Raw genomic sequence first — 25,805 nt, 5'->3', positions numbered from 1 at the left:
GTTTTTAACAATTTTATGACTATGACCCATATGGGTCCCCGGGGCGAAACTTGAGGTAAACCTTAACGATTAAAAAAAAAAAAGTTGCGGGCTGCCGAAGTCCCCCGGGGCCGCACTTTGTACACGCCTGAGCTACAAATTCAAGTGTCGGGGCTTGTTTTTAACAATTTTATGACTATGACCCATATGGGTCCCCGGGGCAAAACTTGAGGTAAACCTTAACGATTAAAAAAAAAAAAAAGTTGCGGGCTGCCAAAGTCCCCCGGGGCCGCACTTTGTACACCCCTGAGCTACAAATTCAAGTGTCGGGGCTTGTTTTTAACAATTTTATGACTATGACCCATATGGGTCCCCGGGAAAAACTTGAGGTAAACCTTAACGATTTAAAAAAAAAAAAGTTGCGGGCTGCCAAAGTCCCCCGGGGCCGCACTTTGTACACCCCTGAGCTACAAATTCAAGTGTCGGGGCTTGTTTTTAACAATTTTATGATCATGACCCATATGGGTCCCCGGGGCAAAACTTGAGGTAAACCTTAACGATTAAAAAAAAAAAGTTGCGGGCTGCCAAAGTCCCCGGGGGCCGCACTTTGTACACCCCTGAGCTACAAATTCAAGTGTTGGGGCTTCTTTTCAACAATTTTATGACTATGACCCATATGGGTCCCCGGGGCAAAACTTGAGGTAAACCTTAACGGTTAAAAAAAAAAAAGTTGCGGGCTGCCAAAGTCCCCCGGGGCCGCACTTTGTACATCCCTGAGCTACAAATTCAAGTGTCGGGGCTTGTTTTCAACAATTTTATGACTATGACCCATATGGGTCCCCGGGGAAAAACTTGAGGTAAACCTTAACGATTAAAAAAAAAAAAGTTGCGGGCTGCCAAAGTCCCCCGGGGCCGCACTTTGTACACCCCTGAGCTACAAATTCAAGTGTCGGGGCTTGTTTTTAACAATTTTATGACTATGACCCATATGGGTCCCCGGGGCAAAACTTGAGGTAAACCTTAACGATTAAAAAAAAAAAAAGTTGAGGGCTGCCAAAGTCCCCCGGGGCCGCACTTTGTACACGCCTGAGCTACAAATTCAAGTGTCGGGGCTTGTTTTTAACAATTTTATGACTATGACCCATATGGGTCCCCGGGAAAAACTTGAGGTAAACCTTAACGATTAAAAAAAAAAAAAGTTGCGGGCTGCCAAAGTCCCCCGGGGCCGCACTTTGTACACCCCTGAGCTACAAATTCAAGTGTCGGGGCTTGTTTTTAACAATTTTATGATCATGACCCATATGGGTCCCCGGGGCAAAACTTGAGGTAAACCTTAACGATTAAAAAAAAAAAGTTGCGGGCTGCCAAAGTCCCCGGGGGCCGCACTTTGTACACCCCTGAGCTACAAATTCAAGTGTTGGGGCTTCTTTTTAACAATTTTATGACTATGACCCATATGGGTTCCCGGGGCAAAACTTGAGGTAAACCTTAACGATTAAAAAAAAAAAAGTTGCGGGCTGCCAAAGTCCCCCGGGGCCGCACTTTGTACACCCCTGAGCTACAAATTCAAGTGTCGGGGCTTGTTTTTAACAATTTTATGACTATGACCCATATGGGTCCCCGGGGCAAAACTTGAGGTAAACCTTAACGATTAAAAAAAAAAAAGTTGCGGGCTGCCAAAGTCCCCCGGGGCCGCACTTTGTACACCCCTGAGCTAAAAATTCAAGTGTCGGGGCTTGTTTTTAACAATTTTATGACTATGACCCATATGGGTCCCCGGGGCCAAACTTGAGGTAAACCTTAACGATTGAAAAAGAAAAAGTTGCGGGCTGCCAAAGTCCCCCGGGGCCGCACTTTGTACACCCCTGAGCTACAAATTCAAGTGTCGGGGCTTGTTTTTAACAATTTTATGACTATGACCCATATGGGTCCCCGGGGCAAAACTTGAGGTAAACCTTAACGATTAAAAAAAAAAAAGTTGCGGGCTGCCAAAGTCCCCCGGTGCCGCAGTTTGTACACGCCTGAGCTACAAATTCAAGTGTCGGGGCTTGTTTTTAACAATTTTATGACTATGACCCATATGGGTCCCCGGGGCCAAACTTGAGGTAAACCTTAACGATTGAAAAAAAAAAAGTTGCGGGTTGCCAAAGTCCCCCGGGGCCGCACTTTGTACACCCCTGAGCTGCAAAATATAATTTTTTTTATCGTGCTTCCAACATCAAATGTTCAAAGATCTTCTATTTGGATTGAGATGTCCTGTTTGTTGTATTCCTGCAGGCTCTCTGACTCACGTGACCCAGTTCACATGTTTCTGCGTCCTCACAGAGATGGACAAGAGCGAGTAGCGTCCCGCCCCGGTAATAAAAATATGACTGTTCTTATTATTTCATTCCGAGCGCCTGTGGAGTCAAGCGGGAAGTGGAACTTTCCTGCACACTTTAATTACCTCCAAGACCAGCGAGTTGCCTTGTACAAAAAAAAAAACAAGAAAAACACCTCGTGTGCTTTTATTTACAGTATTGAAATATTCACAAATATGCGGTATTTCATCGTTTTAATGCATTCAGGTAAGAGTCCACGTAAATATTTTTGACATTTTAAAAGCATGTAACTCAATTGCAGGCACAATGTATTCAGAGTGATTATTCCTTGCAATATTTATTATTACACGGCAATGTATTAAAAGATCCACTGTCTTATTGTTCATGGACTAATCGCTTCATTTGTCCAAAGTGATATCAGGTCCATTCTATGTGTCATACTTGATCATTTCGCCATTTTGCCATATTTTTGCTGAAAGGATTAAATAGAGAACATCCACGATAAAGTTTGCAACTTTTGGTCGCTAATAAAAAAGCCTTGCCTGTACCGGAAGTAGCAGACGATGTGCGCGTGACGTCTCAGGTTGTGGAGCTCCTCACAGCCTCACATTGTTTACAATCATGGCCACCAGCAGCGAGAGCGATTCGGACCAAGAAAGCGACGATTTCCCCATTAATTTGAGCGAGGATGAAAGATTTGTGGATGAGGAAAGTGAGAGTGAAGAACTAGAAATAAAAAAAATTTAAAAAAAAGGACAGCAGAGCGATTCAGATGTTATTAGACATATTTACTAGGATGATTCTGGAAAATACCTTATCTGCTTATTGTGTTACTAGTGTTTTAGTGAGATTATATGGTCGTACCTGCACAACCTGAAAGTCGGAGGGGTGTGGCCACGAAGCCACATTTCTCGACGAGGCAAAGGCAGCCGTTAGGGCCGGGCTGAGATTTTTTTCCCCCATCCCTCCACGGTGGAAGCATCCGATGGTCGGGGGCAGCCGGTGGGAGGAGGCAAGAGAGTCAGCAGCTGCCTCTTTTTACAGGTGAAGGAATAACGACGCAAGCTCTCCGCTCATGTCTACGGTAAGAGACGATTTATTATCACCATTTTCTCACCGAAACCTGACGGTTGACATGCGGTAGGGAAACATGTTCGCTTGACCGCTCTGTTCCATAGTAAAGCTTCACCGTCATGTTTTGGGAATGTAAACAAGGAATTACCAGCTGTGTTTGTGTTGCTAAAGGCGACCGCAATACACCGCTTCCCACCTACATCTTTCTTCTTTGACGTCTCCATTATAAATTGAACAAACCGCAAAAGACTCAGCAACACATGTCCAGAATACTGTGGAATTATGCCATTAAAGCAGACGACTTATAGCTGAGGTTGGGGCTGGAACAAAACGTCCTCTACAATCTGTGATGTCACGCACAAGCGTCATCATACCGCGACATTTTCAACAGGATAGTTTGCGCGAAATTTAAAACTGCAATTTAGTAAACTAAAAAGGCCGTATTGGCTTGTGTTGCAATGTTAATATTTCATCATTGATATATAAACTATCAGACTGTGTGGTGGGTAGTAGTGGCTTTCAGTAGGTCTTTAAACCCGTGTCGGTGGCACTAGGTAAAAGACAACGGCAGTGAGTAGGATGTCAAAAGCGGGGATCGAACCTGGAACCCTCAAGTTACTGGCACGGCCGCCGTACCAACCGAGTCATACTAGTTTAGCGTGTACTGTGTAGCAGAGTGGTACAAAAGGACTCGACGGCAGGTTTGTTTACATGTATTTTATTTTATACACATCTACATATTTACAACAACAAAAAAAGTTTCAACCCACACTGGCGGCCCCACGACAACAATCACACGCTCGCCTGAAGCAAAAAGAAGAAAAGCATGGCACAGAGCATACGAGGCCTATCACGCACTGCAACACTTCTAACACACGACACTCCACTGCTGCTTTAAAAAAATAGAAAGGACGTCCATTGTGAGTCTGAGATGTCAGAGGGAATGATTGTTAGCATCTTGTCATCAATGGCACGTCAGAGTTTGCTACGCTTTCTAGAAGCGAGTCGGAGGCCAGCGCGGCTCGTCCGCACGCATCTCACCGCGCGGGATCAATCCGAATCGTTTTTGCTCCCGTCTGTGTCGTCGTCGTCGTGGCGACTGAGCTCACGCAGCACCTCGCCCTGGTAGCGCTGCCAGCTCCGGCGGCTGTAAGAGTGCTCCTCCTCCCAGTGGCCTGCGACACGGGACAATACATGTCAGCAGGTGTCATTGTCGACAACGCTGTGGACCCCTCCCCCCAATGTTTAGATCCACTATGGACTGGACTCTCACTATTATGTTAGCTCCACTATGGACTGGACTCTCACTATTACGTTAGATCCACTATGGACTGGATTCTCACACTATTACGTTAGATCCACTATGGACTGGACTCTCACTATTATGTTAGATCCACTACGGACTGGACTCACTATTATGTTGGATCTACTATGGACTGGACTCACTATAAAGTTAGATCCACTATGGACAGGACTCTATTATGTTAAACCCACCATGGAATGGACTATTATGTTAGATCCACTATGGACTCTACTCTCACAATATTATGGATCCACTATGGACTGGACTCTCACTATTATGTTAGATCCACTATGGACTAGACTCTCACAATCTGTTAGATCCACTATGGACTAGACTCTCACTATTATGTTTGATCCACTATAGACTGGACTCTATTATGTTGGATCCACAATGGAATGGACTATTATGTTAGATCCACAATGGACTCTACTCTCACAATATTATAGATCCACTATGGACTGGACTCTCACAATATTATGCTAGATCCACTATGGACTCGACTCTCACTATTATGTTAGATCCACTATGGACTCGACTCTCACTATTATGTTAGATCCACTATGGACTCGACTCTCACAATATTATGCTAGATCCACTATGGACTCGACTCTCACTATTATGTTAGATCCACTATGGACTAGACTCTCACAATATTATGCTAGATCCACTATGGACTCGACTCTCACTATTATGTTAGATCCACTATGGACTAGACTCTCACAATCTGTTAGATCCACTATGGACTAGACTCTCACTATTATGTCAGATCCACTATGGACTGGACTCTCACAATCTATTAGATCCACTATGGACTAGACTCTCACAATCTATTAGATTCACGATGGACTAGATTTTCACTATTATGTTAAATCCACTATGGACTGGACTCTCACTATTATGTTAGATCCACTATGGACTGGACTCTCACTATTATGTTAGATCCACTATGGACTGGACTCTCACTATTATGTTAGATCCACTATGGACTGGACTCTCACTATTATGTTAGATCCACTATGGACTGGACTCACTATTGTTTCGGCAATCTTCACATAAAACAAAGAAAACAAAAAAAAAAAAAGGAAAACAAAAAAACACTCATTTGAGCAATGATTGAGCCGAAAGGGTGTAGGTTGAAGCAACGCTTATATAAACCTACCCCATCACAACAAGAACAAGATTCAAAAATATATAAAATCTAAAACATGCTTCACTTATATTACTTTTTTTTTTTTAAACAATATATAAGCAACATATATGTAGCACACGTCTCATATACACAGTTTAACATTTAAATCAAACATATACATTTGTACACTTTTTTATATATATATATATATATATATATATATATATATATATATACCCTTTTGTGGGTTCTTCCGAGGATGTTGTAGTCGTAATGATTTGTGCAGTCCTTTGAGACATTTGTGATTTGGGGCTATATAAATAAACATTGATTGATTGATTGATAAACCTACCCCATCACAACAAGAACAAGTTTCAAAATATATAAAATCTAAAACATGCTTCACTTATATTATATTACTATATATATATATATATATATATATATATATATATATATATATTATATTACTATATATATATATATATATATATATATATATATATATATATATATATATATATATATATATATATATATATTATATATATATATATATATAATTATATATACACAATTTATTTAAATTCCATATAAAGTGGTAATATATACATTTTAATATAACCTATATGTATAATTATGAAATCATAAATTGTATTTATATACATATTATATATTATTGTCTTTCTAAAACAATGTTTGCTCTTCTTTCTTATATTTACTAATGATAAATGATTTAAAAAGCTTTTTAAACTGGTTTATGTTGGTGCTGTGTTTTATTTCATCCTTTAAACAGTTCCATATTTTAACCCCTGCTATTGTTATACTCATTCGTTTCTGCGTTGTTCTACAATATTGGATCTTAAAAAGTAGTTCTCTTAAATTATAATTCCCTTCTTTCTGTAAAAATCTTCTCTGTAACCCTGTTGGAAGTGAATCTTTACTTGCTTTATAAATCATTTGGGCAGTCTTGAGTTGGATGAGATCTGGTAGTTTTAAATCAAATGTTTTTATAAATAATCCATTAGTGTGTTCTCGGGGTCCTGTGTTATGTATCAGTCTGATGGCCCTTTTTTGCATTATGAATAGTGGTTGGATGTTCGTCCTATATGTATTTCCCCAAACTTCTAGACAGTAACTCAAATATGGTAAAACAAGTGTACAATAAAGAGTGTGTAATGTTTTTGGATTAAGAATGTGCCTTGTTTTACCCAGGACAGCAATACTTCTCGCCAACTTCCCTTTGATGTATGTAATGTGTGACTTCCAGCAGATCCTGTGGTCCAAGATCACACCCAAAAATTTGATTTTGTTTACTCTTTCTATACTAACATTGTCTATATATAATTTTACATCTATATCATTTCTCTTATTTCCAAATAACATAAAGTTAGTTTTATTTAGGTTTAATGATAACTATTATGTTAGATCCACAATGGAATGGACTATTATGTTAGATCCACAATGGACTGGACTCTCACTAGATTATGTTAGATCCACTAAAGACTGGACTCTCACTATTACGTTAGATCCACTTCGGACTGGATTCACAGTATAATGTTAGATCCACTATGGACTGGACTCTGACAATATGTTAGATCCACTATGGACTGGACAATCACAATATTATGTTAGATCCACTATGGACTGGACTCTCACTATTATGTTAGATCCACTATGGACTGGACAATCACAATATTATGTTAGATCCACTATGGACTGGACAATCACAATATGTTAGATCCACTATGGACTGGACTCTCACTATTATGTTAGATCCACTATGGACTGGACAATCACAATATTATGTTAGATCCACTATGGACTGGACTCTCACTATTATGTTAGATCCACTATGGACTGGACAATCACAATATTATGTTAGATCCACTATGGACTGGACAATCACAATATTATTTTAGATCCACCCGAAGTCCATTGCACCGGTCGCCAAGGGGTGGGGTCCCCACATCTGCGGTCCTCTCCAAGGTTTCTCATTGTCATCCCACTGGGTTGAGTATTTCCTTGCCCTAATGTGGGATCTGAGCTGAGGATGTCGTCGTGGCTTGTGCAGCCCTTTGAGACTCTCGGATTTAGGGCTATATAAGTAAACATTGATTGATAGATATATTGGTGCGCTCTCTAGTCTGGAAAATAAGGTAATATTGTCTAATTTGCCAAGTCTAATTATCTCAGATTATAATAATTGATTTTGAATTGCTCAAAGCTCAGATTTGACTACACAAATTAAGAATGGCGCCCATTTGGCCCACAGCCAAAACCAGGCAATTACGAACACCGCGCCCCAGGTGGTCCCAAGACAAGTGACACGAGAGTGACGTACCGCCATAGCGTTCCTCCCGGTCGCTCCCCGCGTCGCTGTCCTCGTCGGGGTAGTCGTTCCTCCAGTTTCCTTCCTCGTTCTCGTCGTCCTCGTCTTCGTACACCTCCTCCTCGTGCGTCACCAAGTCGGGCACCTTTGACGGAAACGGACATGGTGATGTGGAACCAGGCGAGCACCGAGGTAATCACCCACTCACATTTCCGCACTCATTCATCTGCGCCCGCATCCATCCACACACACCAGTTCGCCCTCCTCGGCGTAGGCCCTGACGGACAGGATGTCCTGGATCCAGCCGGGCGCCACCATGTCCTGGTAGTACAGGTCGTACACGTAGTCGTCCTCCTGGTCCTGGTCTTGCTCCGCCGTGGAGATGCTGAGGCGCTCTCGCAGCATCTTGGTGTTGTTGCACAGGATCACGTCGGGGTCTGAGGACTGCCGTAAAACACGTCAAAGCGGTTTTCAGCAAAGTCCGGTCCGCGTTTCCTCACCTTGCCCAGAGCTTTGTCCTGCTCTGGTAGATCCTCGTGCACCAGGTCCACCACCTGGATTTCCCCCAAACCTTTGTCCAGTTTCTTTCCGCCGCCGTCCTCCACGCCGTCGCCCGCCCGCTGGTTCCGGGGCGGAGCTAGGGGCGACAGACCGGCGCGGTGGCTGGAGAGGATTCTGTAGCGCTCGTCCCGGCGAACGCCGCACTTGGCGCTCCGCAGGTCTCCGAAGATGCGCTGCGAACTGTTGGCGGAGGGCCGCAGGGCGTGGGCCACGCGGGGCCGGGCCAGCGCCTGGCGGACCTGTGTCTGGACGGGAGCATCCTGGTGAGGACAAGAACCAGTGTTCAGGTGAGGAATATTCATCACTGATATCATTTTATAGGATAGGACTTTATTGTCATCGCACAAGTACAACTAAACTAGATTTTCAGCACATACCCGTTCAAGATTAGACCAACAAACCGTGTACAGGGTTACAGAACAGGAACGCTGATGGGTCACCACGAGGCGCCCCGTAAAAGATGGGAAAAAGGTATGGGTAAGAAGATGAGTAAAAAAATACAATCCAGACCGGGCTCTTAAGGGGGTCCAGTCTGGAGTGGGAACAAACCTCAATCATGCCATGCACACGTAAATATGTTAGGGTGGTTGGGGCCCTAGAGGTCGACTACTGCTATGAAATGCATATACACCATCACCCCGAAGGAGTATTAAGCCGTGTGTATGTGGCCATTGCCTAGGGTGTGTTGATGTAGTGTCCATAGGCCTGGAGCTGTTCAGCAGGCAAGCAAAAGTTTGACTCAAAAGTGTTGTTGAGGAAGGAGTAGGGATGGGCGATATATCGATATATTGCGGGTTTGTCTCTGTGGGCTAAAGAAAATGACTATATCAGGATAGTCGAGTACACGTTATCACGCCGTTGCTTTTAGCTGCGGCCATTACACTACAGGCTTTTATCACTCTCTAGTCTCTCCGTCTCACAGACAGCAAGCGCACCTTCTTACATACGTCACATATGTATACACCCTCGCGGAGCAGAGAGGTAGCAGCACGGGTAACGTTAGCTGTGATGCTACCAGAGCCGTGCAAGTGGTAATACAAAGAAAGAAGGTGTGAATCTGGTAACAAATGAAGAAAGAATTACACATATTTGACAAGAATACCCTCATGAGCATTACAAGTATCAAGAACCTACCGTACTGTTTACATGTTGAATGAAATACTCTTCAAAATCAATTTTGGGCAGCAGCAAAGTGGTTGTTTGGGTAGATTTTAGCTTTGTAAAGGGTATTTCAACATGTGAACAATGCAATAGGTACCCTGATTTTGGTATATGTAATGCTCATAAGGGCATTCTAGTCAAAATGCAAAGATGAGATGTGCCAGTGGTCCTCGTCAGCCAGAGAACTTTGATTTTGGGGCGGCAGCGGTAAAGTTTAGATCCATGAAGGAAAGAAAAAAGTTAAGAATATGTTATTAATTAATGTTTAGACTCAACTTTCTCGTTTGAGTCACACATTAAGAGTGTTACTAAAACGGCCATCTGTCATCTCTGCAATATCGCTAAAATTTGTTCCATTTTGTCCACTAGCGACGCTGAGATTATTATTCATGTGTTCGTTACGTATTATTTTCGGCCCTTCCTGAGTCTAGCATTAAAAGATTACAGTTGGTACAAAATGCGGCTGCCACACTTTTGACAAGAACAAGAAAGTTTGATCATTTTATGCATACATACATACATACATTATATATATATATATATATATATATATATATATATATAATACTAGGGGTGTAACGATAAGTGTATTTGTATTGAACCGTTTCGGTCCGGTGGTGTATCGAACAAGTTTGTAAGCCAAAGTCTTAACAAGCTGCTCTGCTTTCTGCCTCTGTCTGAGCAGTGAGCACCCAGCATTGTCCCGCCCACACAACCATCTGATTGGTTACATACATGGTCAATCAGCAGTGCGTATTCAGAGCGATGTAACAGCCAATCAGCACTGCGTATTCAGAACGCATGTTGTCAATGCTTCAGCGTCGAGCAGATATGTGTTTAGCAGCGGACATCGCACTCTCCACAAATTATAAAAAACACTTCCCAGTCACAACTATTACAAACATCATTATGAGCCCGTTGACCTTCTAGAAACCTAAACTGCAGCTCAGCTCGCTCACAGTTCTGGTTTGAGGCGAAGGTTAATTAGCTTCTAGCATAACATTAACTCATTTTGCTGTGTGTGCGTGTGTTAGGGGCAGAAAAGCCCTGTCTGTCTGGTATTTCACATGAACTAACATGAAGTTCATGGTGTCCAGGGATGAATAGTCTCTCCTATTGCTATTGTACTATTTTTTCAGCTATAGTTAAATTAATCATTAGTAATGTAGCAGCCTAGTTTTGAATGGCAGGGTCCCTGCTATCGCATGTTGACAAAAATTTAAAATTTACATAATACAAGTCAACTACAGGCTTCCCAAATGCTGTAATAAATTAAGCATGATGAGTTGACTTGAAACTGTTTAACGTTGCACTTTTTAAATGTAGAAGAAAGGTTTTGTCATTTTATTTAATCAAAGCAACAACTTGAGGCAGTTTAATGTGGATTAACGTGGGCAGAATTATTATAGTGTTCCCAATGTTAAAAGGATAAAGCCATTGTTTACAAATTTGGTAAATAAATTACCCAAAAACTTATTTTTTTGTTGTTTTCTTACTGTACCGAAAATTAACCGAACCGTGACCTCTAAACCGAGGTACATACCGAACCGAAATTTTTGTGTACCGTTACACCCCTAATATATACCTATACTGGCTCATCTGCACTGGCTCACCTGTGCACTTAACATGTGACAAAGGTTTTACTACGAGCGTATAAAATACTACACGGTCTAGCTCCAGCCTATCTTGCTGATTGTATTGTACCATATGTCCCGGCAAGAAATCTGCGTTCAAAGAACTCCGGCTTATTAGTGATTACCACAGCCCAAAAAAAATAGCCTGCAGGCTGTATAGCGTTTTCTAGTGGGGCTCCAGTACTCTGGAATGTTCTACCGGTAACAATTAGAGATGCTACCTCAGTAGAAGTATTTAAGTCCCATCTTAAAACTCATTTGTGTACTCTAGCCCAAGGGTAGGGAACCTATGGCTCCAGAGCCAGATGTGGCTCTTTTGATGACTGCATCTGGCTCTCAGATAAATCTTGCTTACCACAGTAAGTAATGAATAATTCCGCTGGTAATCACAATGTTAAAAATAACGTTCAAAATATAAAACATTCTCATGCATTTTAAACCATCCATCCGTTTTCTACTGCACCTGTTGAAGAAATAAGAATGTTATTAAAAAGAATTAGAGACTTATTATACTCTAGAAATTTTGGTTTTACTTGAATAATGCACGCATTTAGTTGTTTTCAGTGTTAAAAAAAATATGATATGGCTCTCACGGAAATACATTTTCAAATATTTGGCGTTCATGGCTCTCTCAGCCAAAAAGGTTCCCGACCTCTGCCCTAGCCTTTAAACAGACCCCCCTTTTAGACCAGTTGATCTGCCGTTTCTTTTCTGCTCTGCCACAGATTCGGTGACCACAGATGAGCCGCTTGCTGTCCGAAGTCGGGACCCAGGGTGGCCTACTCTGCCCTGCTGACCTGTCTCCACTCAAGATGATCTCCTGCTGGCCCCACTATGGACTGGACTCTCACTATTATGTTAGATCCACTATGGACTGGACTCTCACTATTATGTTAGATCCACTATGGACTGGACTCTCACTATTATGTTAGATCCACTATGGACTGGACTCTCACTATTATGTTAGATCCACTATGGACTGGACTCGAACTATTATGTTAGATCCACTATGGACTGGACTCGAACTATTATGTTAGATCCACTATGGACTGGACTCGAACTATTATGTTAGATCCACTATGGACTGGACTCTCACTAGTATGTTAGATCCAGTATGGACTGGACTCTCACTATTATGTTAGATCCAGTATGGACTGGACTCTCACTATTATGTTAGATCCAGTATGGACTGGACTCACACTATTATGTTGGATCCACTATGGACTGGACTCACGCTATTATGTTGGATCCACTATGGTCTGGACTCACTATTTTGTTGGATCCACTATCGACTGGACTCTCACACCATTTTGTTAGATCCACTGTGGACTGGACTCTCACTACTATGTTAGATCCACTATGGACTGGACTCTCACTACTATGTTAGATCCACAATGGACTGGACTCTCACTATTATGTTAGATCCACTATGGACTGGACTCACACACTATTATGTTAGATCCACTATGGACTGGATGGACTCACACTATTACGTTAGATCCACTTTGGACTGGACTCTCACACTATTATGTTAGATCCACAATGGACTGGACTCTCGTACTATTATGTTAGATCCACTATGGACTGGACTCTCACACTATGATGTTAGATCCACTATGGACTGGACTCTCACACTATGATGTTAGATCCACTATGGACTGGACTCTCACACTATGATGTTAGATCCACTATGGACTGGACTCTCACACTATGATGTTAGATCCACTATGGACTGGACTCTCACACTATGATGTTAGATCCACTATGGACTGGACTCTCGCACTATTATGTTAGATCCACTGTGGACTGGACTCTCACACCATTATGTTAGATCCACTGTGGACTGGACTCTCACTACTATGTTAGATCCACTATGGACTGGACTCTCACTATTATGTTAGATCCACTATGGACTGGACTCACACACTATTATGTTAGATCCACTATGGACTGGATGGACTCACACTATTACGTTAGATCCACTTTGGACTGGACTCTCACATTATTATGTTAGATCCACTATGGACTGGACTCTCACACTATTATGTTAGATCCACAATGGACTGGACTCTCGTACTATTATGTTAGAGCCAGTATGGACTGGACTCTCGTACTATTATGTTAGAGCCAGTATGGACTGGACTCTCGTACTATTATGTTAGATCCACTATGGACTGGACTCTCACACCATTATGTTAGATCCACTATGGACTGGACTCTCACAATATGATGTTAGATCCACTATGGACTGGACTCTCACACTATGATGTTAGATCCACTATGGACTGGACTCTCGTACTATTATGTTAGATCCACTATGGACTGGACTCTCGCACTATTATGTTAGATCCACTATGGACTGGACTCTCGCACTATTATGTTAGATCCACTATGGACTGGACTCTCACGATTATGTTAGATCCAATATGGACTGGACTCTCACTATTATGTTAGATCCACAATGGACTGGACTCTCACTATTATGTTAGATCCACAATGGACTGGACTCTTACACTATTATGTTAGATCCACTATGGACTGGACTCTCACACTATTATGTTAGATCCACTATGGACTGGACTCTCACACTATTACGTTAGATCCACTATGGACTGGACTCTCACATTATTATGTTAGATCCACTATGGACTGGACTCTCACTATTATGTTAGATCCACTATGGACTGGACTTTCACAATATTTTGTTAGAACCACAATGGACTGGACTTTCACACTATTATGTTAGATCCACAATGGACTGGACTTTAACACTATTATGTTAGATCCACTATGGACTGGACTCTCGTACTATTATGTTAGATCCACTATGGACTGGACTCTCACTATTATGTTAGATCCACTATGGACTGGACTCTCACTATTATGTTAGATCCACTATGGACTGGACTCTCACTATTATGTTAGATCCACTATGGACTGGACTTTCACAATATTTTGTTAGATCCACTATGGACTGGACTTTCACACTATTATGTTAGATCCACTATGGACTGTACTTTCACACTATTATGTTAGATCCACTATGGACTGGACTTTCACACTATTATGTTAGATCCACTATGGACTGGACTCTCACTATTATGTTAGATCCACTATGGACTGGACTCTCACTATTATGTTAGATCCACTATGGACTGGACTCTCATTATTATGTTAGATCCACTATGGACTGGACTCTCACTATTATGGTAGATCCACTATGGACTGGACTTTCCCAATATTTTGTTAGATCCACTATGGACTGGACTTTTACACTATTATGTTAGATCCACTATGGACTGGACTCTCACTATTATGTTAGATCCACTATGGACTGGACTCTCACTATTATGTTAGATCCACTATGGACTGGACCCTCACTATTATGTTAGATCCACTATGGACTGGACTCTCACTATTATGTTGGATCCACTATGGACTGGACTCTCACTATTATGTTAGATCCACTATGGACTGGACTCGAACTATTATGTTGGATCCACTATGGACTGGACTCACACTATTATGTTAGATCCACTATGGACTGGACTCTCACTATTATGTTAGATCCACTATGGACTGGTAAAAGATGAGATAAGGTAAAACATTATGACATAAACAAGTCGAATTTATGAGATAAAAAGTCATAATTACGAGATAAACTGAAAACTGTACAGCACGCTCACAAATTAAGAATTGTTTCTCATCACTTTGACTTTTAAATCATATTTCTTTCATAATTTGGACTTCATTCCGGAATTAAGACTTTTAATCACACAAATTCGACTTTTTAATCTCAGTTTTGACTTTTTATTTCATAATTTTGACATTTTATGTCATAAATTAAACTTTTTAAATCATGAGTTTGTCATAATTTAGGTTTTTAGTTCCTAATTGAGTTTGTATTTCATAATCCATCCATTCATTTTCTACAGCCTATTCCTTTCGGGGTTGCGCTGGAGCTTATCTCAGACTTGATCTCATAATTTTGAGTTGTCATATGTGATCTTCATAAATATGACTTTTTGTTTCAGAATTATGACTTATTTGGACTTTTATCTCATAATTTTGACTATCACAATTAAAATATTTGAACTCATAATTGTGATTTTTCATCTCTTTTTCATCGTCATTTTATCTCATAATTTCCTTGTTTTAACATAATTTCAACTTTTTATCTCAATTTGTTTTTGAAATAATGAGGTTTGTCATAATTTAATGTTCAATTATCGAATTATGAGGTTTTATCTCATAATCTCAACTTTATTTCAGAATTGACATTTTATTTAATTTTATTTTCCCATTATCTTGATTTTTTTGTCATAAATAGGATTTTTTATCTTATAATATCTTCTCATGTCTATACCATAACATTTTTTTATTTTATTTTGACTTTTAGTTAATAATTTGATTAGTTTTATGACTTGATCTCATTATTTAGTTATGTCATATGATCTTCAGAAATATGACTTTTTCAGAATTTCGACTTACTATCTCAGAATTATGACTCATTTATTCATCTTATAATTATGACTTCTCATACTTTCGACGTTTTATCTCCTAATTATGACCTGGGAGTGCTCAGAGAGTATGGGGTATCGGAATGTCTTATTGTGGCAGTCCGATCCCTGTATGATCAGTGTCAGAGCTTGGTCCGCATTGCTGGCAGTAAGTCGGACACATTTCCAGTGAAGGTTGGACTCCGCCAAGGCTGTCCTTTGTCACCGATTCTGTTCATAACTTTTATGGACAGAATTTCTAGGCGCAGTCAAGGCGTTGAGGGGTTCCGGTTTGGTGGCCACGGGATTAGGTCTCTGCTTTTTGCAGATGATGTAGTCCTGATGGCTTCATCTGGCCGGGATCTTCAGCTCTCACTGGATCGGTTCGCAGCCGAGTGTGAAGCGACCGGAATGAGAATCAGCACCTCCAAGTCCGAGTCCATGGTTCTCGCCAGGAAAAGGGTGGAGTGCCATCTCCGAGTTGGGGAGGAGACCCTGCCCCAAGTGGAGGAGTTCAAGTACCTAGGAGTCTTGTTCACGAGTGGGGGAAGAGTGGATCGTGAGATCGACAGGCGGATCGGTGCGGCGTCTTCAGTAATGCGGACGTTGTATCGATCCGTTGTGGTGAAGAAGGAGCTGAGCCGGAAGGCAAAGCTCTCAATTTACCGGTCGATCTACGTTCCCATCCTCACCTATGGTCATGAGCTTTGGGTCATGACCGAAAGGATAAGATCACGGGTACAAGCGGCCGAAATGAGTTTCCTCCGCCGGGTGGCGGGGCTCTCCCTTAGAGATAGGGTGAGAAGCTCTGCCATCCGGGAGGAACTCAACGTAAAGCCGCTGCTCCTCCACATCGAGAGGAGCCAGATGAGGTGGTTCGGGCATCTGGTCAGGATGCCACCCGAACGCCTCCCCAGGGATGTGTTTAGGGCACGTCCAGCTGGTAGGAGGCCACGGGGAAGACCCAGGACACGTTGGAAAGACTATGTCTCCCAGCTGGCCTGGGAACGCCTCGGGATCCCCCGGGAAGAGCTAGACGAAGTGGCTGGAGATAGGGAAGTCTGGGCTTCCCTGCTTAGGCTGCTGCCCCCGCGACCCGACCTCGGATAAGCGGAAGATGATGGATGGATGGATATCTCATAATTGTGATTTTTCATCTCAAAATTTAGATTTTTTTTAAATCTCATAATTTAGACTATTTTATCCCGATTTTTACTTTAGCTCATAATTATGAGTTTTTATCTCATAATTTCCTTGTTTTGACATAATTTCGACTTTTTTTTTTTTCCAATTTCAGTTTTTCAAATCATAATTATGAGTTTTTGGTCATACTTTAGATGCTTAATTACTTAATTATGAGTTTTTATTTCATAATTTCAACTTTATTTCAGAATTGACTTTTTATCTAATTTCGATTTTATTTTCCCATTATCTCGATTTTTTGTCATTAATAGGAATTTTTAATCATATAATTGATTTTTACCCCATAATGTCTATACCATAAAACAAATATTTTATTTCGACTTTGTTATTAATTTTATTACTTTTATGACTTGATCTCCTTTATAGTTGTCATATTTGATCTTCTGAAAAATGAAATTTTATTTCAGAATTACAACTTTCTATCTCAGAATTATGACTTATCCCATAATTATGACTTTTCATCTCGTTACTGTGATTTTTCATCTCAAAATTTAGATTTGTTTTTAATGTAAATTACTTTAGCTCATAGTTATGAGTTTTTGTCTCAATTTCAATTTTTTTATCTCATAATTTCCTTGTTTTGACATAACTTCGATTTTTTTTATCTCATAATTTTAGTTATTTAAATCATAATTGAGTTTTGTCCTACATAGATGTCTAAATACTTTATTAGTTTTTATTTAATAATTTCAACATTATTTTAGAATTGACTTTATCTAATTTTAGATTTAATTTTTCAATTCACTCGAATTTTGTGTCACAAATAGGATTTTTGATCTTATGATTTTTATCTCATGTCTATACCATAACATTTATTTTATTTTGACTTTAGTTAATAACTATTAGTTTTATGACTTGATCTCATCATTTCGAGGTGTCATATAAGATCTTCATAAATGACTATTTCAGAATTTCGACTTTCTACCTAATTATGACTTCTCATACTTCCCGACTTTTTAATCTCCTCCTTATGACTTTTGTATCTCATAATTGAGATTTTACATCTCAAAATTTAGATTTTTTTACTCTCATAATTTAGACTTTATTTTATCCAGATTTTTGGGTCATAATTACGAGTTTTTATCACATGATTTCAGTTTTAAAAATCATTTTCAGTTTTTTTGTCATAATCTATCCATACTACATACTAATAATTACCCAATTATTAATTCTTATTTCATAATTTCAACTTTATTTCAGAATTGAATTTTTATCTAATAATTTCGATTTTATTTTCCCATTATCTCGATTTTTTGTCATATGTAGGATTTTTTTAAATCTTATTTGTAATCTTTTACCTGTTATATTAAACCCATGCCGCCTTTGATAAAAGCCAATTGTTTTTTTAAAACGATGACGTTTCAACGTGACGTCGTTTCTTTGAGCTAGCTGCTAAATGCTAACAACAGATAGCATTCAGTGAAAGCAGCGAAACGACGTTATTACATCCAGCTGAAATTTGAGGACATTATTACATGTAATAAATCCGATAAGAACGACGAACTTTTCGTCCCACACGCCCGCCTCAGCGTTGACGTGACCCGGGCGAGTGAGGCCAGGAAAGTCCGAGGCTTCTGCCGCGGCCTACTTCAGCTCACCTGAGTGGCGACGGTGGCCACGAGCTTGAAGACGGACTTCTCTACTTCGTCCTCGCCGGGCTCCGGGACCACCTCACCGGTGCCCTGGGACGTCTCCGCCGGTCGGATACGCTTGCAGGCGAGCAGCAAGGAGTCCGCGGGGTCGGTTCCCCGCTTTCTCTTGACACGCAGGATGGTGGCGTTGGGCTCCATATTGGCTCTTCTTCCTTGTGCGTGTGCCCGCTGTGACGTGCACGAGCCCGCCTTATAGTCACGCCCACAGGAGCGCGCCTCGGCTGACCAATAATATAGGGATGACGTCAGAGTGACCGTTTTTTAAAGAACGCTTTATTGTTTACATTACAAAGTCAAATGTATAAAAAATAGAGTGCAATAGGATAGAAAGCTCGTACAAATACCCCAATGGTTGGTCATAATTATGAGATAAGTCGAAATTCTGAGGAAAAAAAAGTCCAAATTATGAGATGAAAATTCATATTTATGACATGAAAAGTCAAATTACATAAGAAAGTCAAAATTATGAGTCGAGGTCATGAGATAAGAAAATTGAAATTGGGATAAGAAAATTGAAATGATGCGATAAAGTCATAATTATGAGATAAACAAGTCGAATTTATGAGATACAATGTCATAATTATGAGGAATCTAAATTATGAGATACAAAAGTCGTAATAATGAGATATAAACTGACAACTCTCATAAACTAGACTTTTGAATCACAATTAAGAGTTTTTAATTTCACTATTTCGATTTTTTTAAACTCATAGTTACATTTTTATTTCATAATTCCGATTTGATTTCAGCTGAGATAGGTTCCAGCGACCCCCCGCGACCCAAAAAGGGACAAGCGGTAGGAAATGGATGGATGGAATTTCGATGTTTTAAAAAATCTCAGTTATGCCATTTTATTTCATAATCTCGACTTTTTATCTTATAAATTCCATTTTTCATCTCATAATATCGATTTTTTTTAATCGAAATTAGATTTTTAATTCCTAATTGAGTTTTTTATTCCACTATTTCAGCTTTACTTCAGAATTGAGTTTTTATCTAATTATTTTGATTTTATTTTCCCATAGTCTCGATTTTTTTGTATGTGTCATTAATAGGAATTTTTTATCTCATACTTGATTTTTATTGCAAAATGTCTACTTTTTAATATCACAATTACTTTTAATGATATAAGTGCTTTTAATAAAATAAAAAAAATTCTACTTTTAGTTCATAATTTCGAATTCTGATCTCATATTTATGACTTTTGATCTCATAATTTTGAGTTATGTCATACATGGTCTTAATAAATATGATTTTTTTTCTGAGAATTTGGACTTTTTATCTCAGAATTATGACTTATTTATTAGACTTGTATCTCATAATTATGACTTTTTATTTCATAATTTCGATTTATCTCCTAATTATGACTTTTTATCTCATAATTTTACTTTTTGATCTCATAATTGTGATTTTCAATCTCAAAATTTTGACATTTTAATCTCAGGATTTTGATTTTTTTTGTCTTGAATTTTTTTATGTCATGAAAATCACTTTAGCTCATAATTATGACTTTTTATCTCAAAATAAAAAACATTTTATTTTTATCTCATAATTTCCTATTTTATCTCATAATTATGACTTTTTATTTCATAATTTCGATTAATCTCCTAATTATGACTTTTTGTCTCATAATTTTACTGTTTGATCTCATAATTGTGATTTTCAATCTCAAAATTTTGACATTTTAATCTCAGAATTTTGACCTTTTTTATTTTAATTTTTTTATGTCATAAAAATCACTTTAGCTCATAATTATGACTTTTTATCTCAAAATAAAAAAACATTTTATTTTTATCTCATAATTTCCTATTTTATCTCATAATTATGACTTTTTATTTCATAATTTCGATTTATCTCCTAATTATGACTTTTTATCTCATAATTTTACTGTTTGATCTCATAATTGTGATTTTCAATCTCAAAATTTTGACATTTTAATTTATTTTTATCTCATAATTTCCTATTTTATTTCATAAAAATGACTTACCGTTGGTGTTTCTATATTTGTTTAGTGGCAGAAAGGGCCGTCCATAGAAAGTCATGTGTTCCCAGTAAATAAAACAACAACATTTGGGTGTGTTTTTATTATTATTAATTTTAAGAGGGAACCCAGACGTTGCCATGTGTGTCAGGAGCCTGGCTGTACGGAATGTTCCAGATCCAAGGTTGATCTGTCGACAAAGAGAAAAAGGGGCACTGCGTAAAAATACCTCAATGAATAAATTAAAAGTTTTGATCACTTCTAAAGTTGTAAGTTATGCTAACAGCAGCATGCTAATGGTTTTTTCATTAGTAAAATACGACATGACACTGAAGCGTATACCTGTTGAATTAGCTAAAAAGAAGCTAGCATGCTAACTTTGCAAACATGCTAACAACAACATGCTAACAGTTACATTAGTAAAATATGACATAAGACACTGAGGTTCATACCTTTTGAATTAGCGATAAAAGCTAGCATGCTAACAATAGCATGCTTACAGTTACCAGTAGTCAAATACGACATATGACACGGAAGTTATATTAGCTAAAAAAAAGCTGGCATGCTAACAGTGCCCTACTAACATGCAATAATAGCATGCTTGCGGTTAGCAGTAGTAAAATACCAACATATATGAGACTTGGGTGAATACCTGCTAAATTAGCTTAAAAAAAAAACCTTGCTTGCCAATCTTAACGTGCTAAAAATGCTAACTATAATGTGCGCAGTACCAAAATGTATTACTTAGGTGTGTACCTAAAATGTTTGCATGCTAACAACAGCACACTTACAGTTATCACTAGTAAAATGCGATGTATGACACTGAGGTTTTTACCCTTGAAATTAGCTAAAAAGCTAACATGATTGCCATTAGTATAAAATGCAACATGACACTGAGGTGTATACCTGTTAAATTAGCTAAAAAACATAGCTTGCTAACACCAGCATTAGTAAAATGCGACTTATAACACTTGGGTGTATACCTGCTAAATTAGCTTAAAAAAAAACTAGCTTGCCAATCTTAACGTGCTAAAAATGCTAACTATAATGTGCATAGTACCAAAATGTATTACTTAGAGGTGTGTACCTAAAATGTTTGCATGCTAACAACAGCACGTTTACAGTTATCATTAGTAAAATGTGATGTATGACACTGAGGTTTTTACCTTTGAAATGAGCTAAAAAACTAACATGATTACCATTAGTAAAATGCAACATGACACTGAGGTGTATACCTGTTAAATTAGCTTAAAAACATAGCTTGCTAACACCAGCATTAGTAAAATGCAACTTATGACACTTGGGTGAATACCTGCTAAATTAGCTTAAAAAACAAACCTAGCTTGCCAATCTTAACGTGCTAAAAATGCTAACTATAATGTGCGTAGTACCAAAATGTATTACTTAGAGGTGTGTACCTAAAATGTTTGCATGCTAACAGCACGTTTACAGTTATCATTAGTAAAATGCGAAGTGTATGACACTGAGGTTTTTACCTTTGAAATTAGCTAAAAAGCTAACATGATTACCATTAGTAAAATTGAACATGACACTGAGGTGTATACCTGTTAAATTAGCTAAAAAACATAGCTTGCTAACAACAGCATTAGTAAAATGCGACTTATGTCTTGGTCTACAAGACTCTGCAGCATGGCGTGGACATCGGGGGCGGTACCTTTGGATTGGCAGACCGGGGTGGTGGTTCCTCTCTTTAAGAAGGGGGACCGGAGGGTGTAGTTCCAACTATCGTGGGATCACACTCCTCAGCCTTCCCGGTAAGGTTTATTCAGGTGTACTGGAGAGGAGGCTACGCCGGATATTCGAACCTCGGATTTCAGGAGGAACAGTGTGGTTTTCGTCCTGGTCGTGGAACTGTGGACCAGCTCTATACTCTCGGCAGGGTTCTTGAGGGTGCATGGGAGTTTGCCCAACCAGTCTACATGTGCTTTGTGGACTTGGAGAAGGCATTCGACCGTGTCCCTCAGGAAGTCCTGTGGGGAGTGCTCAGAGAGTATGGGGTATCGGACTGTCTTATTGTGGCGGTCCGCTCTCTGTACGATCAGTGTCAGAGCTTGGTCCGCATTGCCGGCAGTAAGTCGAACACGTTTCCAGTGAGGGTTGGACTCCGCCAAGGCTGTCCGTTGTCACCGATTCTGTTCATAACTTTTATGGACAGAATTTCTAGTCGTTGAGGGGTTCCGGTTTGGTGACCACAGGATTAGGTCTCTGCTTTTTGCAGATGATGTGGTCCTGATGGCTTCATCTGGCCGGGATCTTCAGCTCTCACTGGATCGGTTTGCAGCCGAGTGTGAAGCGACCGGAATGAGAATCAGCACCTCCAAGTCCGAGTCCATGGTTCTCGCCCGGAAAAGGGTGGAATGCCATCTCCGGGTTGGGGAGGAGACACTGCCCCAAGTGGAGGAGTTCAAGTACCTAGGAGTCTTGTTCACGAGTGGGGGAAGAGTGGATCGTGAGATCGACAGGCGGATCGGTGCGGCGTCTTCAGTAATGCGGACGTTGTATCGATCCGTTGTGGTGAAGAAGGAGCTGAGCCGGAAGGCAAAGCTCTCAATTTACCGGTCGATCTACGTTCCCATCCTCACCTATGGTCATGAGCTTTGGGTCATGACCGAAAGGATAAGATCACGGGTACAAGCGGCTGAACTGAGTTTGGGTCTCTCCCTTAGAGATAGGGTGAGAAGCTCTGCCATCCGGGAGGAACTCAAAGTAAAGCCGCTGCTCCTTCACATGGAGAGGAGCCAGATGAGGTGGAAGAAGCGGAAGAAGATGGATGGATGGATGGACTTATGACACTGAGGTTTATACCTTTTAAATGAGCTCTAAAGGCTAGCATGTACCTAAAATAATGTGTTTAAAATGCTCGCATGCTAATGTTAGCAAGTAGCAAAATATGACTGATACCTGCAAAATGTGCCAAAAAGCTAGCTGCTGTTGTATCCATCCATCCATCCATCCATCTTCTTCCGCTTATCCGAGGTCGGGTCGCGGGGGCAGCAGCCTAAGCAGGGAAACCCAGACTTCCCTCTCCCCAGCCACTTCGTCTAGCTCTTCCCGGGGGATCCCGAGGCGTTCCCAGGCCAGCCGGGAGACATAGTCTTCCCAACGTGTCCTGGGTCTTCCCCGTGGCCTCCTACCAGCTGGACGTGCCCTAAACACATCCCTAGGGAGGCGTTCGGGTGGCATCCTGACCAGATGCCCGAACCACCTCATCTGGCTCCTCTCGATGTGGAGGAGCAGCGGCTTTACTTTGAGTTCCTCCCGGATGGCAGAGCTTCTCACCCTATCTCTAAGGGAGAGACCCAAACTCATTTCGGCCGCTTGTACCCGTGATCTTATCCTTTCGGTCATGACCCAAAGCTCATGACCATAGGTGAGGATGGGAACGTAGATCGACCGGTAAATTGAGAGCTTTACCTTCCGGCTCAGCTCCTTCTTCACCACAACGGATCGATACAACGTCCGCATTACTGAAGACGCCGCACCGATCCGCCTGTTGATCTCACGATCCACTCTTCCCTCACTCGTGAACAAGACTCCTAGGTACTTGAACTCCTCCACTTGGGGCAGGGTCTCCTCCCCAACCCGGAGATGGCATTCCACCCTTTTCCGGGCGAGAACCATGGACTCGGACTTGGAGGTGCTGATTCTCACTCCGGTCGCTTCACACTCGGCTGCGAACCGATCCAGTGAGAGCTGAAGATCCCGGTCGGATGAAGCCATCAGGACCACATCATCTGCAAAAAGCAGAGACCTAATCCTGCGGTCACCAAACCGGATCCCCTCAACGCCTAGAAATTCTGTCCATAAAAGTTATGAACAGAATCGGTGACAAAGGACAGCCTTGGCAGAGTCCAACCCTCACTGGAAACGTGTTCGACTTACTGCCAGCAATGCGGACCAAGTTCTGGCACTGATCATACAGGGATCGGACCGCCACAATAAGACAGTCCGGTACCCCATACTCTCTGAGCACTCCCCACAGGACTTCCCGAGGGACACGGTCGAATGCCTTCTCCAAGTCCACAAAGCACATGTAGACTGGTTGGGCAAACTCCCATGCACCCTCAAGAACCCTGCCGAGAGTATAGAGCTGGTCCACAGTTCCACGACCAGGACGAAAACCACACTGTTCCTCCTGAATCCGAGGTTCGACTCCTCTCCAGTACACCTGACACCTGAATAAACCTTACCGGGAAGGCTGAGGAGTGTGATCCACGATAGTTGGAACACACCCTCCGGTCCCCTTTCTGTTGTAAATACTACAAATACTACAAAATGGGGACTTTAAACGCACGGCGCCATGTGTACCTTGAGCAGAGTAGCGCGTTGGCGGAAGATCAAAGGGCACGGGGAACCCGGAGGAAGACGCTGAGACAGGAAACGGGTTTTTCTGCACCGGGAACGTCTTCATGTTCTGTAGCAAACATCACAATGAGTTGTGTGTGTGCGTGCGTGTGTGTGTGTGTGTGTGTGTGTGTGGTTCTCACAAAGGCCGAGGGCACAAAGAGGACTCCGAGCTCGTAGGATCGAACCATCACCTGTGTGTTGTTCTTCTCCAAAGCCCCCCACGCCGCTTTGGACAGGTTGGCACTGTCGGGTGGAAACGGTCAATGGTTCCACTCCGGTCCTGTAGGGGTCAGTATCTTATCCACCAGGGCAAACGCTCACCTGGTGACCAGGAACCAGGCCAGCTGGGTGAAGTCCGGTGACACCCTCATGTAGGTCTTGATGTGCGGCATGGCGTTGGTTCTACCGGTGGCGTCCGCTTGCCAGCGGCTGCACGCAAACACACCCGCTTTCATTGCAATATACAGCAGGTATGTGAGCTTTGATAAGCGGAAAAGAAAAAAAAAAACCCTACTGGAAGTAAGAGTGAAGCCAAAGTTGCTTCTGGGCGGTCTGGATGCTGTAGGGGAGAGAACCCCCGGCTGTGGAGGGGGAGTGGACCGCACATT

At 41.0% G+C, this 25,805-nt stretch overlaps 3 protein-coding genes across 5 annotated transcripts in view; 1 reads left to right on the top strand and 2 right to left on the bottom strand.

Annotated features, from left to right (window-relative positions):
* Positions 1 to 2,471, top strand: part of slc7a6 (solute carrier family 7 member 6) — a 260,369-nt gene extending 257,898 nt beyond the window's left edge. For both annotated transcript variants that reach the window (XM_061892370.1, XM_061892361.1), the window contains one exon: positions 2,257 to 2,471. In XM_061892370.1, coding sequence (XP_061748354.1) covers positions 2,257 to 2,324 — 68 coding nt within the window. In that variant the 3' untranslated portion in view covers positions 2,325 to 2,471. The remainder of the gene's footprint in view (positions 1 to 2,256) is intronic.
* Positions 2,472 to 4,076: 1,605 nt separating this feature from the next.
* Positions 4,077 to 19,035, bottom strand: slc7a6os (solute carrier family 7 member 6 opposite strand). The gene is made up of 5 exons (XM_061892350.1): positions 18,795 to 19,035; positions 8,639 to 8,959; positions 8,391 to 8,582; positions 8,151 to 8,283; positions 4,077 to 4,549 (listed from the first exon to the last, which is right to left on the bottom strand). The coding sequence occupies exons 1-5, from the start codon at positions 18,984 to 18,986 to the stop codon at positions 4,425 to 4,427; spliced, it is 963 nt and encodes a 320-aa protein (XP_061748334.1). The 5' UTR covers positions 18,987 to 19,035; the 3' UTR covers positions 4,077 to 4,424.
* Positions 19,036 to 20,917: 1,882 nt separating this feature from the next.
* tdp1 (tyrosyl-DNA phosphodiesterase 1) overlaps positions 20,918 to 25,805 on the bottom strand; it is a 30,597-nt gene continuing 25,709 nt past the window's right edge. For both annotated transcript variants that reach the window (XM_061892337.1, XM_061892331.1), the window contains exons 12-16: positions 25,712 to 25,778; positions 25,519 to 25,626; positions 25,338 to 25,440; positions 25,159 to 25,264; positions 20,918 to 21,019 (exon numbers count right to left, since the gene is read on the bottom strand). In XM_061892337.1, the coding sequence (XP_061748321.1) occupies positions 20,946 to 21,019; positions 25,159 to 25,264; positions 25,338 to 25,440; positions 25,519 to 25,626; positions 25,712 to 25,778 (458 nt within the window). In that variant the 3' untranslated portion in view covers positions 20,918 to 20,945. The remainder of the gene's footprint in view (positions 21,020 to 25,158; positions 25,265 to 25,337; positions 25,441 to 25,518; positions 25,627 to 25,711; positions 25,779 to 25,805) is intronic.

This window comes from Nerophis ophidion, linkage group LG02 (genome assembly GCF_033978795.1).
Source record: "Nerophis ophidion isolate RoL-2023_Sa linkage group LG02, RoL_Noph_v1.0, whole genome shotgun sequence".
NCBI lineage: Eukaryota > Metazoa > Chordata > Actinopteri > Syngnathiformes > Syngnathidae > Nerophis > Nerophis ophidion.
This window is presented reverse-complemented; position numbering and strand designations above follow the sequence as displayed.